Raw genomic sequence first — 17,702 nt, 5'->3', positions numbered from 1 at the left:
GTAATTCTAGAGCTAATACGTGCACCAAACCTGACTTCTGAAAGTGGTGTGTTTATGATATGGTGATTAAATGGTATCCACATTTAAAAAGGGCACTATCAATTGAAAAAAGTAACCTGTTAAAAATATATGGTTTTAATTTATAGTAATCTATGCCATATTATCTTTAGGTTACTCAATGAACTGTTAACAACCCAATGAAATAAGTGGTTGGTTCTCATACAGTTGGATAAGATTTTTATATATGAGATATTCTTGGTGGGATCCAATGGTATTGGAGATTGACCTCCTGTAGGTCTCCCCTACAGCTTTTGTTGGTACGGATAAAGGCATTTTCATTGTATCTTGGTCTCTGTATATATAATCATGATGACCTCCAAATCCACCCAAAAATGAAACCAATCTTATTAAGTTTGGATACCTTGCCATCTTGGCTTTTGCTTTATATTACCAAAATAAAATTCTCAGTTCATATTTTATTTTTATGTTATGTAGCCATTTGATAACAGCTGAAGTGACCAAATTAAACGACTCATTACTATGTTTTTTCTGAGTGAGTTATGAAGGAAGTCGGAGGTTGTGAGCTCCTTAATGGCCGAAGATGAAGCTAGGTTGATTACTATACCCTTGTATATTTTATTTTCCATTACCCTACCATTGTTAATGGGCTAGTGAAAGACTTTTTCCTGCAGGAATAGGTCTTAGAGGGAGATCCCCTCTCTTTGTTCCTATATACTCTTAGTTGAGAAACACACCTGTAGTAATTCAGAAAAAATAAAAAGGAGAAGAAAAGAAATAATTCAGCAGATGTTTGTAGAAGGAGATGAGAGAAGAAGAGAAGGTAAGAGAAAAGAGAAGAGTTTGATCTCTTTCTCTCTAGCCCCTTTGATCTCTTTTATTCTTTTAATTTTATTCTTAGTACAATTCTATGAGTGCCCTTAATGGGGGGGGGCAACACTTAAAGAAACAATAAAAAACAAGTAACAGGCCCATAACTAAGGCCCACTACTCAAAGAACGTAAACATAACATGACTCATAGTTGTCAAGGTGACACCTAGGCGACAAGGCACCCTTTGAGGCTCACCTCGCCTAATCGCCTAGTTTTGTACTATGTATTATAAAATACTTTTTTATTCTTTATTTTTTGACATTATAATTATAAAATAGGCACTATTAAACTAATATATTCATTTTGTGTGTTTATACACTAATTTCTTTTTATTATTTTCTTATTTGTTAGGGTTTAATCAATGCAAACATTGCTAAATGCTCTATTGAACCCTCAAAAACTTTAAAACCTGAACCAATAAGTAAGGAAGAACTTAAATTTTGTCTAATCAACACATTTTCTACTACTACTTTTTTCTTCTTTTCCTATAACAAAGATAAGGGTTCAGCCCTTATATTTTTTGAATGTTCTTTTCCTTCTTTTTCTTCTTCTCATTAATATTTTGATTTTATATACTTTAACACAAACTCTATAGACTAAGCACTCCCCTGTCACCTAGCCTCGCCTTGGTGCCTTGAAATCTATGACATGACTTCAATAAGATTAAAGAAACTAAAGCCCGTTCGGCCCATTCTTACTACACTCTTGTTGTGGATGTTCTTAGTTTGCTAATTTTGAGGGCAAATAGACTTGGTGGAGGGTAGGTAGAGGTGGTAAGATTGCTACCTATATAGAATTTGCATATGACATCATTCTTTTTTGAGAAGATGGAGTGCAGGGAGGTAAGAAATTCTTATAGTGAGAATGGGCTGAATGGGATGCTATGAGGGTTGAAATAGAAGCACTTCATAAAAATAATACTTGGGATATTGTTGCTTGTTAGTTAGGAAGGAACCTGTTGGGTGCAAGTGGGTTTACACTCACAAGTATCATACAAATGGGTTAATTGAGAGATATAAGGCACGTCTTGTTGCCAAGGGATATACCCAGGTGTATGGGATAGATTATATTGTGACTTTTTCTCCAGTTGCTAAAATGACTTTTGTGAGAGTTCTTTTATCCTTAACAGTGAGTTGTGATTGGCCTCTTTATCAGTTTGGTGTTAAGAATGCATTCCTGAATTGTGATCTCACTGAAGAAGTAAATATGTCCCTTCCCCTTGGTATATATGATAAGGAGATGCAAAGTAAGGTGTGCAGATTGAAGAAGTTACTTTATGGCCTGAAACAATCTCCACGTGCTTGGTTTGATAGGCTTAGGGTTGCTCTTGTTCAGTTCGGCTACACTCAGACTCAATTAGATCTTACCCTCTTTGTTAAAAGGAGAAATACTTTGATTACATTTTTTATCGTTTATGTGGATGATATTGTTATTACTTGCAGTGATACAGAAGAAGTTAATGGTATCAAGAAGTTCCTCAATTCTGAATTTGAGATTAAAGACTTAGCAGAGTTGCAATATTTTTTGGGCATTGAGGTTGCTAGGTTTAAAGAAGGTATCTTTATTTCTCAGTGGAAGGTATCTTCTTATTGAGATTGGAAAACGTGATGCTAAACTTGCCTCCACCCCTGTTGACGTGAATTATTAACTCTCAGCTAATGATGGAGAACTTTTAGTAGACAGGAGAGTGTTTCAGAGATTACTGTGGAAACTTCTTTGCCTATGTATGATTTGTCTAAATATTTCATATGCTGTGAGTGTAATTAGCCAATTCATGCATGCTCCTAGAGACAGACATATGGCTGCTGTAGAAAGGGTTATGCTATCTTAAGGGAACCTCCAGAAAGGGTATACTATTTGCTAAACATGGTCACATGAAGGTATAAGCATATATAAATGTTGATTGGACAGGTAATGGTGATGATAAGAGGTCCACTATGGTAGCTGGGAACATTGTTTCCTAGTAGGAATGTCAACGGGGTAGGGTAGGGTAGGGTAGGGATGAGGAGCCACTCCCCATCCCTGTCTCCACGAAAATCCCCATCCCCGTGGGGATCTCCACTCCTTGTGATTTTTTATAATGTCAATCATTTTGTTTTTGTTTCTATTTTATTTAAAAATTTAAAAGTAAAATAGTTAAAATTTACATTCCTATTAAAAAAGATTCAAATGTATTCAAACATATTTAACCATATTACGAGAATAAAAGCTATCTGGGGGGGGGACTAGAGAGAAAGGATCAAACTCTTCTCTTCTCTCTTCCCTTCTCTTCTTCCACAAGCCTCTGCTGAAAGCTTTCTTTCTTCTTTCTTTTCTTCACTTTTTCTATATTTCTGAATTATTGCAGGTGTGTTTCACAAATTTACAATTGCTGACTGAGTGCTTTAAAGTGATCGGAGATATCAAAAAGTAAACTTTGATAAGGGTTGCATTGTGGGGATTAATTTGGAAGAGAGCACTATTAGAAGGTATGCTAGAGTCTTGGGTTGTTCTGTGGTGCAGTGGCCATTGAAATGTCTAGGACTACTGTTAGAGTGAAATGTAAAAACTGGAACTTTATGGAATCCAGTGGTTGATAAGTTCAATAAGAAGCTTGCAATAAAGGAAAAGAAATTGTATTTCTCATGGGTGTAGAATCACTTATTAGAGCATACCTAGCCAACCTTCCATGTACTTACTATTGGTTTTTAATTTATAGGATGCCAATCTCAATTTTGAAGAAGTTAGGAAAGATTATGAGAGGTCTCTTGTGGGAGCCTGAGGAGGTTTAAGAAAGAACATTTAATTAGGTGGGAGTTGGTTAGTAAGAGTAAGAGAGAGGACTAAGGGCTGGGTAGACTGATTCATAGGAACTAAGCATTACTTGGGAAATAGCTTTGGATATTCCCCTTTTTATTTGATGAATAAGTACCCCATTGATCAAGACAAACTGTGGTATAAGGTTATTAGCAACATTCATGATCAGGAAAAACTGTGGAATAAGGTTATCATCCATGGGTGGCAAGTTGTAACACATTGATCAAGTTCAAAGCCCCATGGTTGCATGGAGTGGTCCCCTCCAACTGCAAACCAAGTTAAATTTAATTTTGATGGCTGTATTTTGGGGAGCCCCACTAACTCAGCCATAGTTGCAGTCTCTAGAGATAGTTCTGACTAAATTTTATCCATGTTCTGAGGTCCTAAGGAATTGGGTGATTCTATAAGAGCTGAATTGTTGGTGGTACTGGTAGGGCTAAGATTGGGTAAGAGGATGAATATAAGAAACCTCATGGTGGAAGGAGATCTAGAATGGTGGAGTGGTTGATGTTTGGAAGACAAGGAACATGGCAATACTGACATCTAATAAGAGAGGTGCAGCAGTTAGCAAGGGAGCTTCAGGCTACAATTTATTTGGTGCATAGATCAACAAAAAGTTGCGCTGATTCCTTGGCAAAGGCAGGGGCAAGGAGCAATTGTATTGGGATATAGTCAATTGAAGAACTGTAATTTCAAAGGGTCAGGTGGTAGAACCTGCCTGAACCATTCATCTTTGTATATGGAATTCTTTTAAATTATTCTTATTCATCAAAAAATAAATCTCTTAAATCATTTGTGAAAAAAGTGAAAGAATGGTAGGATCCATCCAATGGACGCCATAAAGGTTGCGGAATGGGTGGGCGAATTTCAAAAATTTCCTACCTTCTCCCAACTGGGAATCATATTCCCTAAATTTAGAATATATTATTCAAGGATCCTACTTGAACCATAATCAAACCAGATCTGTACCAAAAGGTAAATGGAAGGAATATACCTGATCCGGAGAAGCACTATCTCCCAAAGTTGGTGTTCACGCCCAAAGAACGCTCCAAGATCCGTTCCTGCTAAAGATGACACAGCTGTGGATGGAACAGAACCAGCAGGGTGCGTCCTACACACAGGATCCTTCACAAGAATCCTCTGGAAGAACTAAACACTGTAACATTTTCAGTCTTTCTTGCAAGACTGATGTCAAGAACAGATTTCTTGACTTTCTTTTCTTGTAAAGATCCAATCTTGCAATGGCAGATGGCGGCGGCAGGAGGAGAGAACCAAAGCCAAAAAGCTGAACTGCTTTTTCTCTTTTCTGGAGAGTATGAGATCTAATCTCAAAAATCGCAGTAGGTATCCCTTGTGTATCCAAAGGATGGTTCGAAATCTGATGTATTTTCTTAGGGTTTCTCATCTTTTCTTCTTGATTAAGAAACCTCCTAATCAGGAGTTATCCCAATCCAAATCAGTATCTGGATAGATGATCATCTTAATCCTATCTGCAGATAAAGTTAGTTTACTCCTGATCTTATCAGGAGGTTACCAGATTCAAATCTGATTTGAATTTGGTCTCCCAGAGTGGATAAGATTAAAAGCCCCATCATTTTCACTAACATTAATCTCAGATTCGCCCCATCTTTTGGGTGATCATATCAGCCCAGTTCGAAATGGGCTTTTGGCCCATTAAGTATTCAGTGTTTAATTAGTTTCCAATCTGCTGCCCAGTTGGGCTTCTTTGTATGACGTGGGACCCAAGCATTGATCTACACACCAGCCACATGGGTTCGGCCCAGCCTTTAAAACAAGGCCCAGCCGAATTCACTGAAAAGCTCAATGAACCCCTTGAGTCCATCGTATGGACCCTATGGGCCCAACACTTACATTAAGTGGTCCCTGGGCCAAGCCATCTTATAAAAACCCAGGGACTGTGGGCAAGTGCAAGATTAGCCCATCAGGTATTATCCTAAATGGTCTTACACTTAACCTCTCAGCCCTTAATGATCAAGCACTGCCCGACAAGAGAGGACATCTCCCTCGGCTGCAAGGAACAGCGCCGCACCTCCCTCTCACATGGATCCCGGGAATTAAAACCATTTGCAAACATTTTTGAAACCGTACATATAATATAAGTATATTAATTTTGCAAAACAAAATTCCAACGATTGAAATCAACTGCCGGTAGTTTGGTTTCCATCAGAGAGAGCATTCCCGATCATTACCCTTTGTCCGACAAAGTGGCTGATTCTGTCACTATGACCACCCACTCAGATGAATTCTCAAACTGCCCCAACATACCCAGGTTTTGATCCCCGCTAAGGATCTCACTGATTGGCATATCAAAGGTGGCTTGATCCAGCACCTAGTGAAGTGTCATAATCGAGTCTAGGGGTCAGGTGTAACTTTTCAGTTTTGCCCATCTATCTCCAAGGTCCAGGGCAAGACTGGAAATCTGGTTCGGTTCAAGGATTCAAGTAATCCCATACTGAATGTGCCTCGGGTCTTACCCTGATGGCTGAGACAGGCCATCCCAACACTTGGTGGCACACCTGCATCAGTCTTGGCAGGATAAATCTCCCCAGACTTATCCAACGGCTGTGAACATTTAAAACTAACATGAATCTCTATAAATGTCAAGTTTTAGGGTTTTACACAGAATTAAACCAAACAACATGAATCAAAACATGCACTTTATTTATTTCCACTAAATAACAAGTACATCAAATCAGATTGAAGCTAAGGGCATACGTAAACTGTCTAACAGCTCCCACTTGCACTTAGGTCCAATCTGGTACAAGCCGGAGTCCCATACTTTCCACGTGTTTCTCAAACACCTTCTGTGTCAGTGGCTTAGTTAATGGGTCTGCCACATTGTCCGCTGATGCTACTTTCTGAATTAGGACGTCCCCTCTACCAACGATCTCCCGCAGTACATGATACTTTCTCTCGATGTGCTTTGACTTCGAGTGAGCCCGAGGCTGGATGGGATCGCTCCATTGTTGTCACACAACGGGATGGGTGATGTGCTGGATGGGATCGCTCCCAATTCGTGTATGAACTTCTTCATCCACACGGCTTCCTTGGCAGCTTCACTTGCGGCAATGTACTCGGCTTCGGTTGTGGATTCTGCAGTGGACCCCTGTTTGCTGCTTTTCCAGCAAACAGCACACGATCTTATCGTGAAAACATACCCAGATGTAGACTTTCTATCATCTGGATCCGACTGGAAATCAGCATCGGTATACCCTAAAACTTGCAGTGAACTACCATCGAATACTAGACAAAACTCTTTTGTCCTTCGAAGGTATTTGAGTATGTTCTTCACAGCAGTCCAATGCTCCTACCCTGGGTTTGCCTGGAATCTGCTTACGACACTCACCGCCTGAGTTATGTCCGGGCGAGTGCACAGCATGGCATACATGATGCTCCATACGGCTGAGGCATAGGGAACGTCTCTCATGCTCTCAATCTCCTCAGAAGTCTTGGGAGACATCTTCTTGGAGAGAGTGACTTCGTGCCTGAAAGGAACCTTTCCTTTCTTGGAGTTTTCCATGCTGTATCTTTTGACAATTTTGTCAATATAAGCAGCTTGGGATAATCCAATTATCCGATTCGATCTATCTCTATAGAGTCGAAGACCCAGTATGTACGAAGCTTCTCCAAGATCTTTCATGGAGAACTGCTGTGATAGCCATACCTTGACCGAAGTCAACATTCCTACATCATTCCCAATGAGTAGGATATCGTCCACGTACAAGACCAAAAAGGTGATCTTATCCCCACTGGATTTCCTGTAAACACAGGGTTCATCCGGATTCTGCTCAAAGTCAAACGTTTTGACTGCAGAATCAAAACGGATGTTCCAACTCCTAGAAGCCTGCTTAAGTCCATATATGGATCTATTAAGTTTACATACCATGTGTTCCTGACCAGCAGCAATGAAGTCTTGCGGTTGTTGCATGTAGATATCTTCACTAAGATCTCCATTCAGGAACGCTGTTTTGACATCCATTTGCCAAATCTCGTAGTCATGGTACGCTGCTACAGCTAGCAGGATCTTAATGGATTTAAGCATGGCCACGGGCGAAAAGGTTTCCTCATAGTCGATGCCTTCTTTCTGAGTATACCCTTTCGCCACCAAACGAGCTTTAAAGGTCTCAATCCTGCCATCGGGGCCCTTCTTCCTCTTGTAGATCAATTTGCAACCAATTGCTTTTACCCCGGAGGGCGGATCCACTAGAGTCCAGACTCCGTTGGTCTCCATTGAGTCCATCTCAACTCTCATGGCCTCCACCCACTTCTGGGAGTCTATGGCTAACATAGCTTCCGCGTAAGTCACGGGATCCTCCACTAGTCAAGGCTTCCACCAGGTAACTATCCTGGTCATAGCCATATCGGACTGGTGGTCTAGATACCCGAGTGGTTCTTCTAGGTTGGTCATTACCTGGATTTTGTGGGACATCTCCCACTGCTCCTGAGCTCTCCTCATCAAGAACTATTTCCTGACGATGAGTGTCCAGGATGTAATCAGTTTCTAAGAATTGGGCGTTTCGATTGCAGAACACTTTTTGCTCACTTGGGTCATAGAATAGATAACCCACTGAATCCTTTGGGTAGCTTATAAACAGGCAACGACTGGTTTAGATTCCAATTTGTCCGCACTTGTTCTTTTAACGTGTGCAGGCAACCCCAAATCTTCAAGTGTCTTACACTTGGCTTTCTTCCGGTCCAAAGCTCATATGGAGTTTTCGGAACTGATTTGGTTGGAACCTGATTCAACACGTAGATAGCAGTCTCTAATGCGTATCCCCAAAAGGATGTGGGTAATTGTGAGCGTACGAGAAGCGACCGGACCATGTCCAACAAGGTCCTATTCCTCCTTTCTGAAACACCGTTGAGTTGAGGTGTAGCAGGAGGAGCTAGTTGTGACACTATCCCATTGTCCCTCAAGTAGTCCCTGAATTCGTCAGTGAGATACTCGCCACATCGATCTGATCGATGGGCCTTAATTTCTCTTCCTACCTGTTTCTCGACTTCCTGCCTGAACTCTTTGAACTTTTCAAATGACTCAGACTTATGTCTCATTAGGTACACGTAACCATATCGTGAAAAATCATCTGTAATGGTGATGAAATACACGTGTTGATTCCGTGTCCTAACACTCAGGGGACCACATACATCAGTATGTATTAGGTCAAGTGTGCCTTCAGATCTTTCAGGCTTACCGTCAAATGGCCGCTTAGACATCTTACCCTGAAGGCAAGGTTCACAAGTGGAAAGATTTTTTACGGTTAGAAAATCCAAAGGACCATCCTTTACCAGCCTTGTGATTCGGTCAATACCGATATGGCCAAGTCGGTAATGCCAGAGGCACGTGGGACTTACTGTATCACGATTCATTTTCTTGGGATTTTCGACCAACGTAGTTTCGGTTAAGTTAGTTTCCAGAGAAGGATGTAGAACATATAGACCGTTCTCTAGTTCCCCGCATGCGATGAATTTATTATTCCGTTTAACAGTAATCATATTACTAAAATAAACAGTGTATCCATCAGCACACAGTTTTGAAACAGAAATTAAATTTCTTCTCAAGTTCTGTACATAAAGACAATCTTTAAGCACAAGTATTCCTTCTTTAAAAACTAATTCTACGGTTCCTATTGCCGCAGCTGCAACACTTGCAGTCGTTCCCAAGAACAATGTCACTTCACCTTCACTAAACCTTCTGCTAACTTTGAACCCCTGCAGTGAGTTACACGCATGAGTTGAAGCCCCGGAGTCAACACTGAAGGGATGAGAGATCCATCCTATGGACGCCCAAAAGATTGCGGAATAAGGGGCGAATTTCAAAAATTTTTCTCTCCCTTCAACTGGGAATCGTATTCCCCATTTAGAAAATCATATTTTTAAAGATCAATTCTGAATCATAAACTGAACCAGATCTGAACCAAAAAGAAGTGGGAAGGATTATACCTGATACGGAGAAGTAATATCTCCCAACGAAGGTGTTCACGCCCAAGGAAGGATCCAAAGACTGCTCCCACTGAAGATGGCGCAGTGCAGGTGGAGCAGAATCAGCAGTGTTATTCTCCAAGAACTCTGTCATTCGCAAGAATCAGCAAGATGACACGTGAGCACAGCTTCCTTTCAATCATTTCTCAAAGGACTAATGTCAAGATCCAATCTTGACTTCTCCCACAAGTGGAGATCGAACTGGAAAGCAGGGCGGCAAGAACAGGGAGGCGGCAAGAGAGTATTTGCAGGGAGTAGAATTCTCTCTTCTAGATTTCAGCACCAAAGAAACCTGATGATCTGTGTGTATTGTGTCTCTAAAGGCTGCCGCCCCCTTCTTCTTTTATAGTCTTAAAGGGATCAGCTCCTAATCAGATTAGGAGTTGCTAATCCAAATCATATTTGGTTTAGAAGTCCCTTTAAGTGATAAGGGATAATCCTTATCTTATCTGGAGATCAGATCAGCCATCTCCTAATCTGATTAGGAGGTTTACAGATCTAAATCTTATTTAGATCTTGGACTCTCTAAGTGGATAGGGTCTAAGCCCAATCCTATTAGCTGATCCACTTCAGATTTTGCCCCTTTATTAACTAAATAAGCAGTCCAGTTCGAAATGGGCTTTAGGCCCATTAAGCTTATGTGCTCACTTAACCCTCTTAACTGTTGCCCAGTTGGGCTTCCTTGTATGGCGTGGGACCCAAGCATTGATCTACACATCAGCCACATGGGTTCGGCCCAGCCTTTGTTACAAGGCCTGGCCGAATACACTGTTAAAGACAGTGCACCCCCTGAAACCCATCAAATGGGCTCTACGGGCCCAACACTTACCCTAAGAGGTCCCTGGGCCAAGCCACCTTGTAACACGCAGGGACTGTGGGCACATGCAAGATTAGCCCATCAGGTATTAACCTCAATGGTCTTACACTTAACCTCTCAGCCCATAATGATCATATACTGCCCGACAAGAGAGGATCTCTCCCTCGGCTGCAAGGAACAGTGTTGCACTCTCCACTCATATGGATCTCGGGAATTAAAACCTTCTTGCAAACAATTTAGAAACCATACATATATACTTTTATATCTTATATAAAATATATTTTGCAAAACAAATCTCAACGGTTGAAATCGGCTGCCGGTAGTCTTGGTTTCCATCAGTGAGAGTGCATCCCCGATCATTACCTTTGTCCGACAAAGGGGCTGATCCTGTCACTATGATCACCCACTCAGATGAATTCTCGGACTGTCCCAACATACTCAGGTTTTGACCCTCGCTTAGGATCTCACTGATTGGTACACCAAAGGCAGCCCAATCCGACACCTAGTGTAGTATCATAATCGAGTCTAGGGGTTGGGTGTAACTTTCCAGTTTTGCCCATCAATCTCCAAGTTCCAGGGCAATACTGGAAATCTGGTCCAGTTCAAAGATTCAATTAATCCTATACTGTATGTGCATAGGGTCTCACCCTGGCAGCCGAGTCAAGCCACCCCAACCGACTTGGTGGCAGTACAGTGTCAGCCTTGTCAGGAAAGGTCTCCCAGACCGACCTACTGGTTGTGAACATTCTAAACTAACACGAGTCTCATTAAGTGTCCAGTTTAAGGGTATTATGCAGAAACATACCAAGGGAACATGAATCAAATATGTATTTTTATTCATTTACAATAAACTCATAAAGTACATCATTCTGATTGAAGCTAAGGGCATACAAAACTGTCTAACAAACACACCAGGACACAGAAGTAACTAACATATTAGTTTCTATGACACAAGTTTCGATGTTACATTTCTTAGATTCCAGGTAGGCAGGACAATTCCTCTTCTAGTGGCCGGTCTGCTTGCAGAAGTGACAGACATCAGATGCCTTGTTCTTCTTCTACTTCTTAGGTTTGGCAGCCTTCTTCTGAGGCTTCTTTGCCTTTCTCTTTTTCTTGCCCGATTTGTTAGCTTCAGCAAGCATAACCACAGGCTCATCCTTCTTGAGTAAATCCTCGGCTCTCTGCAATATATTGCTGAGTTCCTAGACACTAACATTCAGCTTATTCATATTGTAGTTCATAGTGAACGCATTGAAGGAAGAGGGCAAAGAATTTAGGATGGCATCTACTTGCGTGCCAAGATCTAGCCCGGATCCAAGAGCTTCAAATTCGTTAATGTATCCCATCATCCGAAGACAATGGTCATGAACTTTCTGCCCTTTGGTCATCTACGCGGTCATGAACAATTTCAGGACCTTCTGTCGAGTAGAACGGTTCTGCTCTTCATACATTGTCCTTAAACTCTCCAATATGTCATTGGCTAGTTCGATCTAATCGAACTGCCTCTGTATTGAGTTGTCTAATGAGGCAATGACAAAGCAGCGGGCTAGGGAGTTCTTATCCTCCCAATCTTGGTAGTCCCTCCTACGGGCCTCAGAAGCCCTATCACCCGGACGTTCCGGGGCAGGATTTTTCACCACCTTGTCTAACTTTTCGGAAGTTAGGACCAGCATAAGATTTCTGTACCAGTCGGCATAGTTTGGGCCCTTAAGCTTGTTATCGTCTAGAAGCTTTGCAAATTGACCGTTTGCCATTTTCTGATAAAACAGCAAAATCATTAGTCTACAACCTTAGTTTGATTCATGTTACCTACATAGATATGGCTTTTAATCTATGTTCCATTCCCATTTGTTCATCTCTGAGATTTCCCTCCTTTCTCAGCGACGGAGACGACGAAATGTCTCTGGAAATGTGGGAAATCACATGGGGTGCGTGAAGCCAACTGTTTTAGCTGCATAACCCCACCACCTTTCTGTGACGGATCATATCCACTCATCAAATGAGTTTCCCTTTGGCCTCTGTCAGACAAGGTTCAGAGCCGTTTTCAAGTAAACCTTTCTGTCCAGTGAGTGCACACCCATCATATTCAGGTTACGCCAAGGTACCGTGAGAGAGTTCCCATTTTCTGGTGAAGCCTCTCCCACATCGGTCTATGACGCCCCTATCATCTTATGAAACACTCTAATAGATCCAACAGCAAATGGATAGCCCAATTTTATGGTGCGTTTCCTCATTACTGAAGGACCTATCATTGTGCTAATGACGGAAGGCCTTTAGAGAATCCATCAAATGGATCTCCCTATCACATGCATTCATATTTGCCGGAAGGAACAAAATTACGCCCTATTTTTAATTTAGGTCAAACCAGAGTGGCTCCCACTGACTTTCATAAAGTCAGATTTCTGGTGGGCCTTAATCGGCTAGGGGTTCCGTACGCATCCCTTTTCAGGGTTGTGGGGCCCACCAAGCAAAAAGGGGATCATCCAATGATCTCTAGGGACACCATGGCAATGATGTGCATTCAGCCATGGTGTGCGCAAGAGCCACTAACGAGTCATCATGGGCCAAGTACTTATGGCCCATGGTCGCAGCATATCAAACATCCAAACATCACATGTACGGGAGGAATTGATCCAATCAATTAACTACTGTAAAGCCCATCGAATAGCCCATTTAAAATCCAAGTCATTAATAATTAATGTCTACTAGGTGTATGGGCTGAATCGCAGATAGCAGTTCGGCCCATACAGCTCATCTCACAATAATGGGCTTTTGTAGTTTTAACCCTTTAAAACTGGGCTTTACAGGTGGGCCAAATTAATCCCTGTAATTGAACATCAGATTTGGAACAATAAATATGAGAAATATGGACTGAAAAACAGTTCCTTTCGAACCCCAGATTCGGTCCAAACAGTTTTGGTCCGAGAGGATCCAGAACTGATTTTCAATTCAAGATTTAATTCACGACAGATCTGAAATTAATAATTTTGATTTCAAACAATCACAAATCAATCCATGGACTGTTCGCACCACCTGCAAAACAGAGGTTAATCACAAGGGTTGCAGTTTCACAAACTGCAATTCGCAGAAAGCGATTTCTCCAACTGCAAATCTCCAGCGCCGCCTTCTTCTTCCTTCTTCTTTAATCAAGAAAAATAAAAAACAGAAATCCTATTTCTATTAATTACATTCTTGATCAAATCCTATACATTCAGTCTAAAAATAAAAAAAAATTATTTACAGACCGAATTAAATGAAATAAATAAATAGAAAAGAAAAAGGGTGCGCAGACCATCTGTGCCAAATCTGCACTGCGATCCCCAGGTTCGAACAGTCCATTAAATCAAAATAAATAAAGAACAATTCTAAATAAATTTTGGATTTTATAAAAATTAATTTCAGATCAACTGCCCTTAACATGAAACAGTTTCTTGAAATAAAGAAAACAATCTGCGCAAATCTTGAAAGAACACCTTCTATCCATCTACGCAGGGTCAGATCTGATTTTCTTTTGGTTCAAGATTCGAACCTGGCTCTGATACCACTGAAAGAATGGTAGGATCCATCCAATGGACGCCATAAAGGTTGCGGAATGGGTGGGCGAATTTCAAAAATTTCCTACCTTCTCCCAACTGGGAATCATATTCCCTAAATTTAGAATATATTATTCAGGGATCCTACTTGAACCATAATCAAACTAGATCTGTACCAAAAGGGAAATGGGAGGAATATACCTGATCCGGAGAAGCACTATCTCCCAAAGTTGGTGTTCACACCCAAAGAACGCTCCAAGATCCGTTCCTGCTGAAGATGACACAGCTGTGGATGGAACAGAACCAGCAGGGTGCGTCCTACACACAGGATCCTTCACAAGAATCCTCTGGAAGAACTAAATACTGTAACCTTTTCAGTCTTTCTTGCAAGACTGATGTCAAGAACAGATTTCTTGACTTTCTTTTCTTGCAAAGATCCAATCTTGCAATGGCAGATGGCGGCGGCAGGAGGAGAGAACCAAAACCAAAAAGCTGAACTGCTTTTTCTCTTTTCTGGAGAGTATGAGATCTAATCTCAAAAATCTCAGAAGGTATCCCTTGTGTATCCAAAGGATGGTTCGAAATCTGATGTATTTTCTTAGGGTTTCTCATCTTTTCTTCTTGATTAAGAAACCTCCTAATCAGGAGTTATCCCAATCCAAATCAGTATCTGGATAGAGGATCATCTTAATCCTATCTGCTGATAAAGTTAGTTTACTCTTGATCTTATCAGGAGGTTACCAGATTCAAATATGATTTGAATTTGGTCTCCCAGAGTGGATAAGGTTAAAAGCCCCATCATTTTCACTAACATTAATCTCAGATTCGCCCCATCTTTTGGGTGATCATATCAGCCCAGTTCGAAATGGGCTTTTGGCCCATTAAGTATTCAGTGTTTAATTAGTTTTCAATCTGCTGCCCAGTTGGGCTTCTTTGTATGGCGTGGGACCCAAGCATTGATCTACACACCAGCCACATGGGTTCGGCCCAGCCTTTAAAACAAGGCCCAGCCGAATTCACTGAAAAGCTCAATGAACCCCTTGAGTCCATCGTATGGACCCTATGGGCCCAACACTTACATTAAGTGGTCCCTGGGCCAAGCCATCTTATAGAAACCCAGGAACTGTGGGCAGGTGCAAGATTAGCCCATCAGGTATTATCCTAAATGGTCTTACACTTAACCTCTCAGCCCTTAATGATTAAGCACTGCCCGACAAGAGAGGACCTCTCCCTCGGCTGCAAGGAACAGCGCCGCACCTCCCTCTCACATGGATCCCGGGAATTAAAACCATTTGCAAACATTTTTGAAACCGTACATATAATATAAGTATATTAATTTTGCAAAACAAAATTCCAATGATTGAAATCAACTGCCGGTAGTTTGGTTTCCATCAGAGAGAGTGCATTCCCGATCATTACCCTTTGTTCGACAAAGTGGCTGATTCTGTCACTATGACCACCCACTCAGATGAATTCTCAAACTGCCCCAACATACCCAAGTTTTGATCCTCGCTAAGGATCTCACTGATTGGCATATCAAAGGCGGCCTGATCCAGCACCTAGTGAAGTGTCATAATCGAGTCTAGGGGTCAGGTGTAAATTTCCAGTTTTGCCCATCTATCTCCAAGGTCCAGGGCAAGACTGGAAATCTGGTCCGGTTCAAGGATTCAAGTAATCCCATACTGCATGTGCCTCGGGTCTTACCCTGATGGCTGAGACAGGCCATCCCAACACTTGGTGGCACACCAGCATCAGCCTTGGCAAGATAAATCTCCCCAGATTTATCCAACGGCTGTGAACATTTAAAACTAACATGAATCTCTATAAATGTCCAGTTTTAGGGTTTTACACAGAATTAAACTAAACAACATGAATCAAAACATGCACTTTATTTATTTCCACTAAATAACAAGTACATCAAATCAGATTGAAGCTAAGGGCATACATAAACTGTCTAACAAAAAGGTTGCAAGTTACCTATTAAAAATACAAACTCCTGATGAAGTCCCTACTTTTATGGGGTCACCGATGCCATAGGGCTGGATATACCAAAGCATACCCCTGATGATGTCTCTGAACAGCCCATAAGATTCCCAGGGGGACAACGCATTGAGCTTGATGGCTCCTTTTGTTTAGGTGTGGAGAGAGTAGGGACCACTGTCTAGCAATCAGTGCCTGCTGCTCAATGATGAAATCACATGGGACCACCCTCATTCAGCTGTTTCATAGGAATACAAGGGGAAATAGAGCAAGAACAGCCCTGCTGACGTGGATCAGTTTATTTTTAGTATATAGTAATAGATACTAGTCTATCCTCCACCCCAAAACCCACTGCCTAGCAATCCGATGTTTGGTGATTGATGATAAAACCATGTGGGACCACCCTTGTCCTACTGTTTGGTTGGAGAATATGCTAATATCTAAGTAATTTTTATTACTTTTCTAACTTGATGTATATCCTTTATGTTCAACTTTTTCCTATTATTGGTTAATCTGGAACTTCTCTTGGATGTTATTCTTTTCTTCTGTCAACTTGGATCATGTTCTATTATACACTAAATTGCTCATTACTTTTCTAACTTTGTTGCATATTCATAATCAACTCAGTTCATTGGTAAGTATTCTAACCATTTTCACCATGATATCTTAAAATATTTTTGACATAGAAATAGAATAATGGAGAGATGTCTGGCACCTTGTCACAGTAATTCTTCTAATTGTTTCTACTTGATGCCTCAACCTGCATCAAGTACTGTCAAATTGAACATCCTTGGTCAATGAATGGTGCGACAGACATTCTGTACACTACAAATAGTGACTCGATATCTTTCTGTATCTTTCATCGATGGAATTAATTAGTTTACTCCATTACTGATTCATGATCTTCCAGGAGCTCATAACCCTAGAGATGGTGAAGGTGGGAATCACCAAACAACAGAATGTGATGGCCTTGCCCTGACAAAGAAGGCACAGCTGAATGATGTCAATCAACTCAAGAAGCAGAAGATGAAAGAAAACAACTTGGGTATGTTAGTTTGATGTAATATTGTATACTGAATTTTAGGAACCTCCACAGTTACCTCTGCTTGTTCTAAGTGCACTGGATTGTATTGGCACTATGGATGATGTTAACTACTGTTCTTCCATTTTACCAAAACTACATTATTTGCTTTTCTTTTCAAGAAATCCATAAGTTGTACAACACCAATAAATTTTAGTTGTGGTTCTTCAGGCGTTGAAGATGGGCTTCATCAGACCATTGAGTACATTGGCCTCGGTTGTAAAAGAAAGACATGGCTGGAAGAATTCAACTTGCTTAAGAAGAAAAAGTTAAATGAAACCAATTCAGGTACACTAATTTTAGTCTATACTCATTTAAAACATCACGAAATGTTCTAACTATTAAGTGACTGTGTATTGGGGGGAGGGGATTTGCAAGCATTTAGAGTCCGTGCTCTTTGAGGCCATCAAAAGAGTTTTTGACAATCATTGGCACTGAATAGAATGCAATATCAAATGCCTATCGATGTAGCGTGATTTGACTACTCCTTGCTGGAGGATGATCTGGCTTCCAATCGAGCAACAAACTAGATGAATCTGCAAGACAGCGGATCAGAGAACCTGGGGTGGCTAATCCGGCGAGGTTGCTCCGATGCTTAAGTCAGT

At 41.1% G+C, this 17,702-nt stretch overlaps 1 protein-coding gene across 3 annotated transcripts in view; it reads left to right on the top strand.

Moving 5' to 3' along the window:
* The window catches only part of LOC104590980 (amino acid-ligase), a 53,745-nt gene that overhangs the window by 14,311 nt on the left and 21,732 nt on the right, over nt 1-17,702 (top strand). For 2 of the 3 annotated variants that reach the window (XM_088896807.1, XM_088896808.1), the window contains exons 2-3: nt 16,927-17,061; nt 17,269-17,385. In XM_088896807.1, the coding sequence (XP_088752933.1) occupies nt 16,927-17,061; nt 17,269-17,385 (252 nt within the window). The remainder of the gene's footprint in view (nt 1-16,926; nt 17,062-17,268; nt 17,386-17,702) is intronic. The other variant, XM_088896809.1, reaches the window with a different exon arrangement.

This window comes from Nelumbo nucifera, chromosome 1, assembly GCF_055504915.1.
Source record: "Nelumbo nucifera cultivar China Antique chromosome 1, China Antique-T2T, whole genome shotgun sequence".
In the NCBI taxonomy this organism is placed as follows: Eukaryota; Viridiplantae; Streptophyta; class Magnoliopsida; order Proteales; family Nelumbonaceae; genus Nelumbo; species Nelumbo nucifera.
The sequence above is the reverse complement of the archived record's forward strand: the minus strand, read 5'-3'. Positions and strand labels throughout refer to the sequence as shown.